The sequence below is a fragment of the Panicum virgatum genome, chromosome 1K (assembly GCF_016808335.1).
Source record: "Panicum virgatum strain AP13 chromosome 1K, P.virgatum_v5, whole genome shotgun sequence".
In the NCBI taxonomy this organism is placed as follows: Eukaryota; Viridiplantae; Streptophyta; class Magnoliopsida; order Poales; family Poaceae; genus Panicum; species Panicum virgatum.
In genome coordinates, this window is record NC_053136.1 from 11,221,972 (window position 1) to 11,236,648 (window position 14,677).

General features: G+C 38.2%; 2 protein-coding genes across 9 annotated transcripts; one reads left to right on the forward strand and one right to left on the reverse strand.

The window, feature by feature from the left end:
• The first annotated feature begins 46 nt into the window (after positions 1 to 46).
• Positions 47 to 9,120, forward strand: LOC120694740 (endoribonuclease YBEY, chloroplastic-like). Of its 8 annotated transcripts, XM_039977978.1 has the most exons (18): positions 65 to 515; positions 699 to 950; positions 1,037 to 1,132; positions 1,743 to 1,917; positions 2,009 to 2,110; positions 2,195 to 2,295; positions 2,814 to 2,906; positions 3,591 to 3,662; positions 5,025 to 5,144; positions 5,231 to 5,284; positions 6,318 to 6,503; positions 6,636 to 6,858; positions 6,961 to 7,009; positions 7,488 to 7,595; positions 7,687 to 7,782; positions 7,877 to 7,976; positions 8,349 to 8,800; positions 8,901 to 9,120. In XM_039977978.1, exons 1-12 carry the CDS (start codon positions 183 to 185, stop codon positions 6,684 to 6,686), a joined length of 1,635 nt encoding a protein of 544 aa, XP_039833912.1. In that variant the 5' UTR covers positions 65 to 182; the 3' UTR covers positions 6,687 to 6,858; positions 6,961 to 7,009; positions 7,488 to 7,595; positions 7,687 to 7,782; positions 7,877 to 7,976; positions 8,349 to 8,800; positions 8,901 to 9,120. The 8 variants fall into 8 exon arrangements, with proteins under 8 accessions (XP_039833932.1, XP_039833949.1, XP_039833947.1 ...); XM_039977989.1 differs by lacking the exon at positions 6,961 to 7,009; XM_039977998.1 differs by lacking the exons at positions 6,636 to 6,858; positions 6,961 to 7,009 and having other exon boundaries at positions 47 to 515.
• On the reverse strand, positions 6,581 to 8,676 carry LOC120694765. The gene is made up of 2 exons (XM_039978026.1): positions 8,366 to 8,676; positions 6,581 to 7,762 (listed from the first exon to the last, which is right to left on the reverse strand). Exons 1-2 carry the CDS (start codon positions 8,644 to 8,646, stop codon positions 7,441 to 7,443), a joined length of 603 nt encoding a protein of 200 aa, XP_039833960.1. The 5' UTR covers positions 8,647 to 8,676; the 3' UTR covers positions 6,581 to 7,440.
• Positions 9,121 to 14,677: the final 5,557 nt, after the last annotated feature.

Consider the following 14,677-nt stretch of genomic DNA (forward strand, 5'->3'; position numbering starts at 1 on the left):
GGTTTCACTGACATGCGGGCCCAGATGGTTTCCTCCATGGACTGGGACCACATGTCAGTGACGCTCTGTTAAACCCTTATCTTCCTCGTGGGCTCGGGCCTCCAGCTTCTCCCCCTCGACCTCGGGCCAAAGGTTCTAGAACCTTCTAGACGCCTCGATCGCACCACGCCGCGCCCCTCCCGATGGCGCGCCTCCATCTCCTCCTCTCCCGCGCGCTCGCATCGCACCACCTTCTCCCTTGTTCGACCGCTTCCGGCCTCCGCCCCACTCCGCGGCGGCCTATCCCTCCCCACTCCCCGCCGCCTTTTTCTCCTCCACATGGTCATACCCTGCCCCCCTTCGCAGCCGCTGCGTCGCGGCAATACGCCGCATCGAGCTTCAGGATAAGGCGCTCGTCGGCGCCGCCGATGTTACTGAGGCGGAGGAAGGCGAGGAGGCCGACGCGGAAGGCCCCCGGCGAGCTCATTGTGCAAATTGGCATCGAGGAGGACCTCCCCGACGATCCTGAGATCTTGGTATTGCTTAGGCGCCCTAGTTCCACAGCTTTGAGCTGATGGTGATTTGCGTTTTTCCTGAAAATTTCCCCAAATTGCACATGCATTTGATGATTTGATGCCACTTCGCGATATTTCCCTTTGCATTTTTGTGAAATGTTGAATTGTCATGATATGTGTACGTCATTGCGAATTGCTGTGCAGAGCATTGCGGAAACACTCCAAACTGATGTTGGGAAGGCGGTGAAGGTGGCCTTCGACAAACTTGAAGGCTCTGAGTACAGGACCAGAGATACTTCTATCAGCAACTTGAACAAGTACAATACCATCGAGCTTTCTCTGCTGCTTTGTAATGATAATTTCATCAGGAAGCTGAACAAAGAATGGAGGGATGTGGATCATGCTACTGATGTTCTGTCAATGTCACAGCATATCCCGGGGCTCGATATTCCCATTGTATGGCATCCTACCGAATCAGTCTATTTGTTTTGGATGCTTGTCATTTGACCTTTTCCTTTACATGTTTTGTTTTGCTCTTACAGCTGCAGTTGGGTGACATAGTAATTTCTGTTGAAACAGCACAGCGGCAAGCAGAAGAAAGAGGTCACACATTTCTTGATGAGATCAGAATCCTCGTGGTTGGTTGTTTTTCTCATTGCTAGTATTTCAATGTTTTGGTATTGTAGTGCCCCATCTCTGTTCATTTCCTAATATTTAACTGCAACTTCACCAGTTGCATCAATGATTCAATAGCTGTGTAGTTTTTGTTAGATTTATTAATATAGTGATGTTGACCTTGTAGTGCACTTCGAATATCCATAAGATTCAAATGCAACATTAAGCAAAATCGTATTAAAGGCCAGGTAAAAAGCTTTGTATGTACGTCATATTGGCACTATTTGAAAAAAAAAGACACTGTTAGAAAGTTAAAAGCTGCTTGGAAAAATAGAAACTACACTTTGTGGACAGTTGCACTGTGCACAAATGCTCAACTGATTGTTTCCATCCACCGTTGCCTATTGAAAGCTTGAATGCCCCTATGCTTAAGGATTTAATTCTATGCTAAATTGTCAATACTGCTGTAATTTGTGAAGGTGCATACAGCAGTCAACATTAGAACTGCCCGCTATAGCCTACTGCAATGTTCATAGAGGCAGCTCAACGAAACCGCTATAGTGCCGCTACAGAACCGCATATCATATCCTGCTGTTTAAAACACTTTTTATGCTGACCAACTTAATCCAACAGGTGCATGGACTGTTGCATTTATTGGGCTTCGATCATGAACTCAGCGAAGACGCTGAAGAAGAGATGGAGAAGGAAGAAGAACATATATTAAATACTCTTGAGTGGAGAGGAAAGGGATTAATTAAGAGTGCATATGACATAGCTAGCGATATGGCACATTTACAAAGTTCTGCTGGTATAAGTCACCGTTGCACATTTCAACAATTTATTACTTTATATGAAAGGAAAATGAATATAAATCTATTTCTCATAACTGGACTACCTATGGATTGACCTGTTGTGTACAGAGGCCAATAACAATATAGAGAAAGTGAGCCTAAAAGAGGAACGTCGACCCAAATTGATCCATATGATTTGTGATATAGATGGTGAGTTGATCGGGGGTGTAGAAGTCGTCATGTTTACTGGATTTTGAATCGAGTTCTTGCGTATAATTCTGGAAAATTGGTAAGGTACTTTTGTGGATTATGAAGGACGCTTGCATGAAGAATCCATAGAATCTTTGAGAGAGGCAATTGCAACAGGAGTAAATGTTATCATGGTTACTAGAAAGGTGGGTTCTATGCATTCATGGCATTTGTTCATCTAAATCTCAATGACATTGATTTGAAGTGGAGGCTGACATGGAACAAGTTTTAATATTACCAATCATATGCCAGCTTTTTGAAACCAGAAAAGAATATGTGGAACACTCTGGAAAGTTCTCATGAAAGCTGATAATTAACACAACAGGATCTTTAGTTCTTTAGTGAATCATATTACGTCAATTGCTTCCTAATTCTCTTTGATTGTCTATGCGCTAGTTACATATGCTTATCAATTGAGAAAATCTATTAAATACTTTTAGAAACTTCTGCTTCATATTTAGGCAATTATGTAATCCTGGCAAAGAAAAATTCTATTGTACAATAGCTACTGATTTTTTTTTTAGTGAAGTTCAAAAAGAATCAATATAATATCATGTGATGAGTCTAAAAGTAAAGCATGTAACTGACCTCCAAGACCTTACTGTTTCCTCACTTGTCATTTTGTATCCTTATGTGTTCTTGATATATTTTTTTCTTTAACTAGAGCCGGATTTCCACCATCAGAACCTTCAAGCATCTTGATTTCCATGATAAAGGTGATTTTCTATCAGAGACATCACCTGGTGTATTTTTGCAGGTAAATTGTCTGATTTCACTTGAATAAGAATTCTCGATTTGTGGATATTTGTGATCATGTGAAGACCTAATGTCAAAGTTGTATCATTAACTTGGTTATTCCTATGACGTAGTCGTGAAGATGTTTATAACATTAACTACTTTGTTTCCCCCAGGCCCCAAGGCATATTTTATTTCACTCAATGTCAGAGGTCCAATTATTCATATGTGTGGTACACTGGTTTAGCATAGCCGGATGCAATTCCTTGGCAATTACCTTTGACCATACACTGTTTACATAACATTTGATTTATCTTCTACAAAAGAAACAGCTCATATGAAAACTTGCAAAGTTACATGGAATGCAGTGAAATCTTGCTTTGTTGCAGAAACAGGACATGGTTAATATTCTTAGATTTTGAAATAGGCATGCCAACTGAACCTCGTTAACTGCTGCCCGATCCATGTCTGTTATTTCTGCAATGAAGTAATATGTATTCCATCAGCTGTATAAAAATAAAAATGGTGTTTCCATATACCAATGTGTAAGGATAATGTAGAAGGAAGTGGGTATTAGCAGTTGAGCTCCCCTCATCATTTTTCCTTGCTTATCTAAACGACTGGTGCTATCATGGCATCTGATCTGATCTTTTCTAAAGTGACACCTAACCCCTGAATGGTTATATTTCTGCTACATTTGGTTCAGGGTTCACTTGTCTATGGAAGGCATGGCCAAGAAGTTTATAGAGCGGAATTGGATGTGGATATCTGCAAGGAGGTAGTTACTTGCACAAAGTCCCAACTAAGTATATTACCCTCATTAAGGATATGTACAAGGATGCGACGACGTTTGTCCGCACATGTGATGGCAACACCACTAACTTTCCTATTAACATAGGCCTATACCAGGGGTCAGTATTGAGCCCTTATTTATTTGCTTTAGTGATGGATGAGGTCACAAGGGATATACAAAGTGAGATCCCTTGGTGTATGCTCTTTGCTGATGATGTGGTGCTAGTTGATGAGAGTAGGGCAGGGGTTAATAGGAAGTTAGAGCTGTGGAGACGCACGTTAGAGTCGAAAGGGTTCAGACTTAGTAGGAGCAAGACCGAGTACATGATGTGCGATTTCAGCGCGACTAGGCATGAGGGGGGAGACGTTAGTCTAGATGGGCAAGTGGTGGTCCAGAAGGATACTTTTCGGTATTTAGGATCGGTGCTACAAAAGGATGGCGACATTGATGAAGATGTTATGCATAGAATTTCAGCTGGCTGGTTGAAATGGCGGCAAGCTTCTGGCATCCTTTGTGACAAGAGGGTGCCACAAAAGCTAAAAGGCAAATTCTATAGGACAGCAATTCGTCCGGCGATGTTATACGGTGCTGAATGTTGGCCTACAAAAAGGCGACATGTCCAGTAACTGAGTGTAGCAGAGATGCGGATGTTGCGGTGGTTTTGCGGGCACATAAGGAGGGATAGAGTCCGGAACGAAGTTATTCGGGATAGGGTCGGGGTGGCACCAATTGAGGAGAAACTTACCCAGCATCGGCTGAGAGGACATGTCCAACGAAGGCCTCCTGAGGCGCCGGTGCGTAATGGGGTTCTTGAGCGGGTCGATAATGTAAAGAGGGGTAGAGGTAGACCTAAACTGACGTGGGATGAGTCGGTTAAGAGAGACCTTAAGGATTGGAATATCTCTAAAGAGATAGCTTTGGATAGGAGCGCTTGGAGACTAGCTATCAATGTGCCTGAACCTTGAACTTATTTCTTTCGGGTTTCATCTCTAGCCTACCCCAACTTGCTTGGGAAAAAAGGCTATGTTGTTGTTGTTGTATCTATACCACTGGAGTATTCATGTATTATTAGATATGGTCTTTCTCTAGAAGTTCAAATTCTGCACTAACTATTCCTTTATTGGGCAGAAGTATTTTTTAAATTAATTTGGGCGTTTTCTTTTATTTGATTGCTTTTGGGTGTTAGCCGTAAAATGCATTCCCTTTCAGCATGTGCTCCTTTTACCTTTCCCTTTTTTGGACTACAAACAATTCTGTCTCGTTTAGGATTTTTCACTAAAAAATCTCTGTAGGAGCGGAAAAAGCATCTGTTCCGTTATCTATAAATTCTTTTGGTTCCATTTGCAGGTACTTCTGTACTCCTTGAAGCATAAAATTCCTGTTGTTGCATACTGTGAGGAACAATGTTTGACCTTGTTTGAACATCCATTTGTTAACTTGCTGCACATTGTGCATCATGAGAACAAGGTATTACTATAGATATTTGCTAGACCGACTTCTGTTCTTATTATGCCAGGTTTTAGTCAGTTGAAGCAAATTTGAATTTCTATCAGGTAAAAGTGATGCATTCTGTTGAGGAACTGCTGGAATATTATTCATCTATTCAGGTTTGTCTTATACTACTGCAACGTAACATATTGATGTATTCATGAGACCAGCAGCCTTTTTTATCATGTTTCGAGGCAATGTTCTGAGTAGCACACCTACAGCACTTGATTAGATCATAAGCTTATAGCATGCTCACTTGTCTGAAACGATCCAAAATTCCAAATTACAGTTTCATTTTTATATATTTAGATCATGTTAAGGCACTAGCAAGAACAGGGAGACTGACCTGCTTAGCAAAACAAATCTTGAAAGAAGCACTATTAGTAATTGGGCTTAAAGGGTGTCCCCAGGGCAAAAGCTCCCACACAAGGTGGGTCTGGGAAGGGAATTCCTAGTCTTACCCTTGCAACCCATTATAGAGGAGCTGTACCAGTGGTCCTTTGCCGGGGCTCGAGGAGTGTCACTGTCACACCTCCTCTCCTTGCCCAGGACCTTCGGGCGGTCTAGGTGTTCTTTTTGGTTTTGGTCAGGTCCCACCCTTATGTCTTTCTGTAATAGTCTATAGGTGTCCATTGTAAGGGCACGATACAGGCCCATAACTGTATCTCCTGGGGTTTCTACCCCTCCCTTTTCTTCTTAATATATTGATGTGCAGTTCTCCTGCGCGTTCGAGAAAAAAAAGTCTTACCCTTGCAACATTCCTTTGAAATTCTGCGAAGAGGCTGGTTCGAACCTAGGACCTCCAGGCCACAAGTGGAAAATCTCTACCGCTGCGCTAGGTCCGTCCTTCATTAGTAGTTGGTCTTGCAAGTTCGAATTGTGACCATCAATACCAATTTGTTAGGATCTGTATTATCTATTTAGTAGATAATAAGACTGTCCTATTCTCTTTAAATAGAGATGAAAGAAGAAATGGAGTGGAATAATGAATTTTCAAGATAACTCATAAAATGCCTTCAACACATCTCTTTAAAATGGAATTGTTGGAAACACTGTTGAATAGCACTCTGTAGATCTTCAATAAATGAGATAAATAGATATAAGATTATTTTGACTTCTAGTGGATTTGTACCTATTTACTTGTACTTGCAGAAGTTGCTACTCTTTGACAGTGCTGAAGAGGATTCATCTGTCCTGAGGCAGCATTGTTCAGAACTGACTGAAGGGAAAGCACGTGTTCTCAAAATGCAGCCAAATACAATTGATATTGTGCCACTCAATGCTTCGAAGGGTGGTGGTATAAGAATTCTACTTGATCATCTTGGAATAACAGAAGATGTAAGGATTCATTCCCATCAAAGAACTATATGTAGTGTTCATTTTTGTGTCTTGTATCAATCTTTGTGGTGTCCTCATTTAAAAAATGCTAAGTGCTAACATTACAGTTTTCATATGAATACATGTCTCCAGTGTGATCTTGACATAGTTGGAGACTATACAAGATGGCTGAGCAATATGTGATTCAACTGAAAACATTACTGGAACTTTCTTAAGAAAAAACATGGCGATTCGGAGCATTAGATGTTAAAGAAGCAACCGTATGCATGTCATGCACCAAAGATACATAATTACCACTTTGGAAGTTTTTATATTAGGAGGGGGCGCTGAATGGCAACCTAAATATTTCATTCAGGTAATGCGAGTTTTTAATGTAAAGTGTGCAACTTCAGTGTGAACTTGCTTTTGTTTAAGTTTAGATAACATACTCCACGGTTGTCTTCTGAAATCTGAACAGATCCTTTGTTGAGATGCATGAAAAAGAGAATGGAATGAGCCACAGCCATGTGAGCAAAGTCATATTCATCAGTTCATGACAATTTTGACTCTCCTTAGAATTTTGTAGATTTGTGTTTTCTGTACCATTGTTAAATGTTACTCAGTTAAATGTGTAAATGGCTCCTCCACGTGGTGGATATTTATTTATTATGAAAAAAAAATACTGGAGTGTAGATTGATGAGTAGGAATTCAATGGAGGCATTGTGATAAAGATAACTGTATTTTCTGCCATCTTAAGTCTTGTTGATTATGATTCACCCTTTCTCATTCTATCCATCAAAAGGTTTGACCTTCACATGGATCAAGAAACGGGGGATAAAAGAAAATATCTTGATCCTAGAAGGATATATAGTTTGAGTTTTCATGTGTAAAGCACAATGGGAAGTGGAGACTTGGCAGTTGGCACCCTAGTTCTTATTTATTCCAGGTTTTTCTTATTTACAGACCAATATGTATTTGTGCATCTCTCTTGTTCTGGTGTGTAGATGGTTTGCTGCCACTATATGAGTGTCTGTTGTTGCTAGTTCTTGACATTACTCTCGCAGCTGAACCATTTGAGGCCCTCTTTGCTATCACCTTGTTGCATGGCCTTGGTAAGTTGTTTGACCGTTGCTTCATGTCTAATCCTGCTGAATAACTTTTACATGCCTTCATCCTCTTACTGTATGAGATTTTCTTTGCAAGGTCTTGAACACATGTAGCATCAGATATTGATGTGAATGATTGGGACTTTCCTTGGTAGTACTTGGACAGCCCTTTCCTGTGGAAATTAAATTACGTGTAAGCGATTCTGAATGCTTCGCAGTTCAAATGTAGTTTATGAAGGTAATATTGAAATTTTGATCCTTTAGAATCATGACATCCTGTTGTCCAGTTATTCAATTTTTCAGAAAATGTACAAATTGAAGTAAACTCAGTTGCATCCTTATAATGGATTGTGTGCAAAGGGGATCCTCTCTGGCTCAAGTGATCGTGTAAGCTGTTTATACTTTATACTTTGTAAAAAATAAACAAACCATTTCATTTTCTGTTAGGGGCAGGAACTAGCCAGTATTAACACAAGATAGTAGTACAAAGAAATCACAATTTTATTAGATCATTTGTAATTTTGCTGCTATCTCAATATCTACCATAACCATGAATGTAAAACTCATCAGTGTACTATTTAATAAAGTAGTTTTGGAGCCTGGTGACACATTACGATTTTGTTATTAGGAATTGGAAAGTGGAAGCAACAGATTTTATGTCTTTAAAGCTGTAGCCTCTGAGTTTTTTTTTTAACAACTGGATTACAAAGGAGCATGGTGTTGTTTTCTATATATGAGAAATTGGTTACACTTGTGCAGGGGGCAAATATACTCACCTGACTGGAAGCTGGGCTAGCAGCGAGGACAAATCATATACTGGACCCTCGTCATCCAGCTGCAAAGTGCTCGAAGATGCTGAGGATGGCTCATAGTCATGGGGATGACCAGATGGGCATGATGCTGCATCATCAGACAGATTTGAAGCTGATGAGTACAAGGACCCGCTGGATGCACCTGAGAAGGAAGCAGACTCAGAGGGATCACCACCTTGTTCATTGCAGCTATCGTCCTGACACAAGAATAACCTATGCGATGGTAAATTGCAAGGCTCTGCCATTTCATGTGAAGCTCTGCTCAATGTTTGGAACTTGGAAGGCAAAGGGACGCAGCATATGTTGATATATAGAGACGTAGGAAGAGAGCTGTTCAAACGGGTAGATAGATAGGCATCTAGTTTTATCAGATAGGCTTCATCAACTCGGCGCCAGAGAGTAAGTGACAGTTACCCTTACTCCATGTGATCTTGATAGATCCGCGTACTGATATTTCTGATTAATTATGAATTCCGTTCCGTCTCTTCGTTGTTCACAGGAAGGAAGAAATTGACATCAGCCACAGTTATTTTGGGTAGATCATTGGTAGCCTGATGGGGGAGCAGGGGGCGCTAGTTGACGATCGTGCGCCGCGGCAACAAAGCAGCGAACGAGCGCCGGAGCTAGCAAGCAGCGCACGTGCAGTGCCAGTGGTAGTACTGAACGAGCATTTGACTTACTCTAGTGTTACAGTCTGTCGCTACTAGTTTCGTGCTCTACTTTGCCTTCTAATCTGTTCTCTATTTTTTTATGGGACGGGGGTGTGTGGGTGAGTGAATGGGCGGGGGGTTTCACATCCGTATGAATTTATAAATAAATCTCAAAAAAATCTCTAATTTAGGTTTACAGTAGAAATAAATAAAAGAAGACTGATTGACTGTCATTCTAAAACATATAATAATCTAAAAACTAATAGCTCTGTTCATATTCTTCATCGAATATAGCTATTATTTTAAACCATAAACAACATCTTCACTGATAGAATCCAATGGTGACCACCCTGAAAAGATTGAAAAAATGAGAAAATTTGTAACTCTTGTGCTCAACTTATATAAACTGGTTTTAAGAATGAACAAAAAAAAATATCAACAGGAAAACTTACATGCATGGTTAGTATTTTTTTTATGTCTACAAGGGTATTGTACTTTTTATTGCATGCGTGTGTCAGTAGGTAGTAGAACGTGCATTCACGTAGTGGTTTTGCATCTTCCTGTAGCAAAAAAAAGACAAATCTATTTAAAATAAAATTTGAAATTATGAACTTTGTACACGCCACAGATAAGTTTGTTGTTTCCACAACTTGAAAATTAGAAACCGTGAACTTTGTAATGGAATTAGCAGCTAAAAAAAACGTGGAAAACTGCAAACTATGATCTTTGTACTAGCACACTAATAAACTTTGTACTACTATAGTAGTAAACTTTACAGTCGTATACCCAAAACTTTGAAATCCAATACTATGAACTTTGTTCTAGCTGAGTAATGAACTGTAATAGAATCGGCAGCTTCAAAAATGTTGAAAATCAGAAAACTATGAATTTTGTACCAGCACACCAACAAACTTGTACTACCATAGTAGTAGACTTTGCAGTGCACCCCTCCCCCCAAACTTTTAATTCCAAAACTATGAACTTTGTACTAGCTCAGTAATGAACTTCGTAACCTCCCCCATCCTCCTAAAAAACTTTCAATTCTGAAACTATGAACTTCATACTAGCACACTAATAAACTTCGTGATGTAGAACTTGAAAATATCGAAGTATGGTCTTTGTATATAAAAGCATATTATGACTGCTCATGAACTGTGAATGAAAAAAAATCATGAAATAATTATATTCACTACTTTACGGCATGATTTACAAAAAAAAAAGATATGGGTACCAAAAAGTGTACTCACTGGTTTGAACAGGTGCTGCTTCTCGGCATTGTGGCTTTGCATGAGTTTCATAAACAAATATACCAATATCATGAGGTGGAATAAAAAGGGCATAAAAAATTCAAAAACTTTACTACTAATAGGAAACTTTATACATGGATATTGAAACTTTTATTCAAAGCTTGCACACTAAATTCAAAACTTTTCTATTAACATATTTTCAAACTTTCTCTATTATAACATATACGGGTGACTCTAGTATAAGGGCATGCATATATCGTTATGAACTTATAAACTTAGAAAATCATGTGTAGAATTTTTTTCACAACAATCAATATGTGTTGGTCTCACCTGGATGCTTGAGAAGTGTTGTGCTCCAAAGTCTTGTTTCAAAGCTTTCAATGAGCTTTGGTGTCACCTATACAAAATGATAGTTTGGTAAGCTTCTTGTTAATGTTGACACACCATGGTCATGTCTCACAAAAATGAATTTCGTCATGGTTTAGTGAAAAACAAAAAAGAAACCCTACTGCGCAAATGCCTTGACAAATTGCCAAAAATACTAGCAACTCAAAGCATGAGTTTATTTTCTGATGGAGAGTGCTAGGCACAGCAAGGTAGGATCTTCAAAAATCTAAAAATAATATTCATAGACTCTGTGTTGGCAGAATTAAAAACAGCTAGGCAAAACAAGGTAATATCTTAAAAAATCAAAAAATTTGCATTCTGAATTCATAAACTTGCTAGCAGTCCATTTTGAACTTTATACTCACAAATCCAAAACTTTGGTTCGAACATTCTCAAATTTGTATTCTCAAGTCCAATACTTTGCACACTGAATTCAATAACTTTGTAAAAAAAAAGCACATTTTAAAATTTATGATCCAACTATATAAAAAATTTATAGTCACTGATACAAAAGTTCGTACTAAAAAACTTGCTCTGTACCTCTAAAGACACATGCTAAAACTTTGAACCCACTACTTGAAAACTTTGAATGCGGATACTAAGTAACTTTCAAATCACGAATAGAAAACTTTTGGACAAAAAAAGAATTTCACAATATCCAGTCTGCAAGTAATGAGCAAAAACTTGGTTTGTCTCAACATTTGAAGACACATGCTAAAACTTTGAACCCACTGCTTGAAAACTTTGAATGCGGATACTAATTAACTTTGAAATAATGTATACTATCATATTATAAACTTTATACACCTGGATCAAAAACTTTGTTATTCAAAACTTTGCAATCATAGTTGCATGAAATTTGTACTAGCACATGTCAAACTTTGTGCTCCGCAGGTCATAATACTTTATAAACAAATGTTAGAAACTTTTAACTACATTTCATATGAGGGTAAGTCAGAAAATTCATACATATTGGTTTAGATAACTATCTGCATATCTAACTTTCAAAAGTTAGAGGCAGCTGCTCGTCAGTAGGAGTTCCCAACAATCTTGTGAAGAAGTAGATTTCATTAAATCCAACTATACAAATATACATTGATAGAAGAAATTCAGACTGACATTTTATATACACATAAACTGGCCATTTTCCTTGAAAAATTGAAAACCATCTATACCAATAACTATTGTCGCATATTGACAGAGATCAGTAATGAACATCAAACTATCATCACATATAGTAACACATTCATATTATGCCAAGCAACAACTCTAGGACAGTTGCAGCAAAAAAAAATGCTAAGTGCTAGCATTCGATCAAGTTGGTAATAGACCTACAACTTCAAGATTAACAGAATGGCACTACTCTAGCAGCTATGCAAGGTTTATTTCAAATCAGTAGCATGCTGTCGTCCGTTACCGTTGTTCCCAGTCAAACTCAGAAAAGAAATTGACTAACATTACCTGAGGAAACCAAACAAAATATAGGAATCGTTACTCTGTAACAGATAGTGGGGGTAGCTGATAACATTACCATTACTACCAAAATGCAAGAAAAGCCACGCCAGATTTAAGGAATTGAAATAGAACCGAATGTGATAGTTGATTTAGGAACAATTGGAAAAAATAGTTTTTACAAGTAGAACTCCAAAACTTTGCATTCTGAGGCCCTGTTTAGTTGAGTAGCACAAGCTACTGTAGACAATTTTAACCACTAATTAAAGTTATTAAATAAAGTCAGTTTACGAAACTAACTTCACAACCCCTGCGCTACTTCACGAGACGAATCTATTGAGGTCTTTGACCGCATGATTAGAGTATGGTTATTGTAGCATTATTGTAGCCAATCATGGTGGAACTTGGCTCATTATATTCGTCTCAAAAAGTTACACTCATATGTGAAAAGTTTTAAAAATAAACTTTATTTGATACTTCATGCATAAAAGATTCTTTTTGTAGCACAAGTTGCGCTAACAAAACAAACAGGGCATGAATACATAAACTTGCTAGCAGCCAATTTTGAACTTTCTACTCACAAATCCAAAACTTTAGTTTGAACATTCTCAAGTTTATATTGTCAAGTCCAATACTTTGCACACTCAATTCTAGAACTTTCTACAAATGGCATTTTAAAATTTGAAAAAATGCTAAAACTTCATTTCAGAAAACTTTGAACCCACTACTTGAAAACTTTGAGTGCAGATACTATGTAACTTTCAAATCATGTATAGAAAACTTTGCAAAAAAATGAATTTCAGAAAATTCAGTCCGGAAACAATGAATATATCAAGTTCGTGACATAGAACTTTGACCCTATCAATTTAGAACTCTACCCTGGTACGACTAAAGCCATATTCATGTTTTTTAGGGGCAGCTTTGGGCATAATATTTAAAACAGTCCGCTTTATGTTGATAATGGAATGTACCATGAAAATGAAATTTCATGGTCATAAGTCATAGTGGAGAAAAGACCTTAAATGGGTCATGGGTTGTCTATTTTAATCCTTGAATAATGCTGAATTCAAAAAAAGAACATATGATCCTTGATTTGAACAATATGTATAATGGTATGTTGAATTCAATCTCCCTGGTTATATTACCAAAAGCCTAAAAGCTTATAATGCTGTGATGAAAATTTACCTACTAAAGCTAGGTTTCTGCAGGCACTCATCAGATGAGATGAAAAATCAGATGTAGAAACCTAAAATCAAATTCCTACGGGTGCATGTGTGCAGGTGTTTCCCCTTAGCAGGGTGCTGCCATGGTGGTGTGCAGGAGGAAGATGTCGTGGTGCTGTGTTGGAGGAACATGCCATGGATTCCAGGGACAGACAGATGGGGCACGATGTAGCTCACCTAAAATTGAAGGCCATTGATGGTTGCTGTGGTCGATGTCGATGAGCAGGAGGATAGATTTTAATTATATGTACATTCTTCTCATAATTCTGTTGAAGAACATCAGCAACGATAAAAGGGTCTTGTAAAGGCATGCTGATTTGGCAGTATTCTTGATTTCTATTGTTGTGAAGCATCTCATAATTTTAGCTCCCGTTGATTTCGGTTGGCAACTTTGACGACGAGGCGGAAGGGCCAATACTCGCACTAGAGACGGAAGGGGAGGATCTAGAACTCCCTCACGCTCAGTGTCCTTCGTCAATCTATTGGGTCCGTGTCCCTCGAATCTTCAGTTCTTTTCCGACAGACTAGTCTTATAATTGTTTCAAGGTTCATCACGACATTGTTTTCAAGGTTCTAGGCTGAAAGAGTTTTGGGAGCTAAGATGATTCAGAAATGGAGGCGCAACCTGTGTGTGTCGAACATGTTTTGGAACCATCAGCAAATCCTCTGTTGAGGTTAGATTTTTTCAGTGTTTATCTATTTTTGGTACTACTACTTGTTGTGTGGATGCAAGATACATATGGGCGTCAGGTGGATGCAAGATATTCTCATTTTAGTTTGATTTATGTGCAAGATTCAATTACAATATTAGATTTGCAGATATCTATGTAAGCAAGTTATATATGAGATTCAGCTATGACAGTAGTTTTTTCCCTTTATTTTGACATCTCTATTTTACTGCATCATGGATTAATTGATATGAGCACCCCCTCATTGTCATATGCATGACATTAGGACTAGCTAGATGTATATTTCAGATATCAAGATACTACTAGGCTATTTTTTTACTGCATGTCAACTAAAAGGATAATGAGTTTTTATACAAATTTATTAGTCTACAAATATAATGTTCAACATATGCTAGTAGTAAGTTTCAGATATACGAGTAGGAAGTTTTGTACATATAATTAAAATCTTTCCAATACTCAATGGGCTAGAATATATTTTAGCAGCAATTGAACAAGTAATGTTGAATTGCTGCTAAAATTCTGCACATAATCAATAAGAAAATATTTTTTAAAAAACAGCATATACAAAAGAGAATCTAAGCAAATCCCAGCCTGAGGGCAAATGAAAAGATTTTTAAAAAACATGGAA

Excerpts from the sequence above, each read along its gene's own strand:
- LOC120694765 (XM_039978026.1), bottom strand. The coding sequence starts at position 8,646 with ATGGCAGAGCCTTGCAATTTACCATCGCATAGGTTATTCTTGTGTCAG. Across the intron at positions 7,763-8,365 it reads CTAGCCCAGCTTCCAGTCAG|GAAAGGGCTGTCCAAGTACT; the intron begins GTGAGTATATTT and ends TAATTTCCACAG.
- LOC120694740 (XM_039977978.1), top strand. The coding sequence starts at position 183 with ATGGCGCGCCTCCATCTCCTCCTCTCCCGCGCGCTCGCATCGCACCAC. Across the intron at positions 951-1,036 it reads CGGGGCTCGATATTCCCATT|CTGCAGTTGGGTGACATAGT; the intron begins GTATGGCATCCT and ends TTGCTCTTACAG. Across the intron at positions 2,111-2,194 it reads TATGATTTGTGATATAGATG|GTACTTTTGTGGATTATGAA; the intron begins GTGAGTTGATCG and ends AAAATTGGTAAG.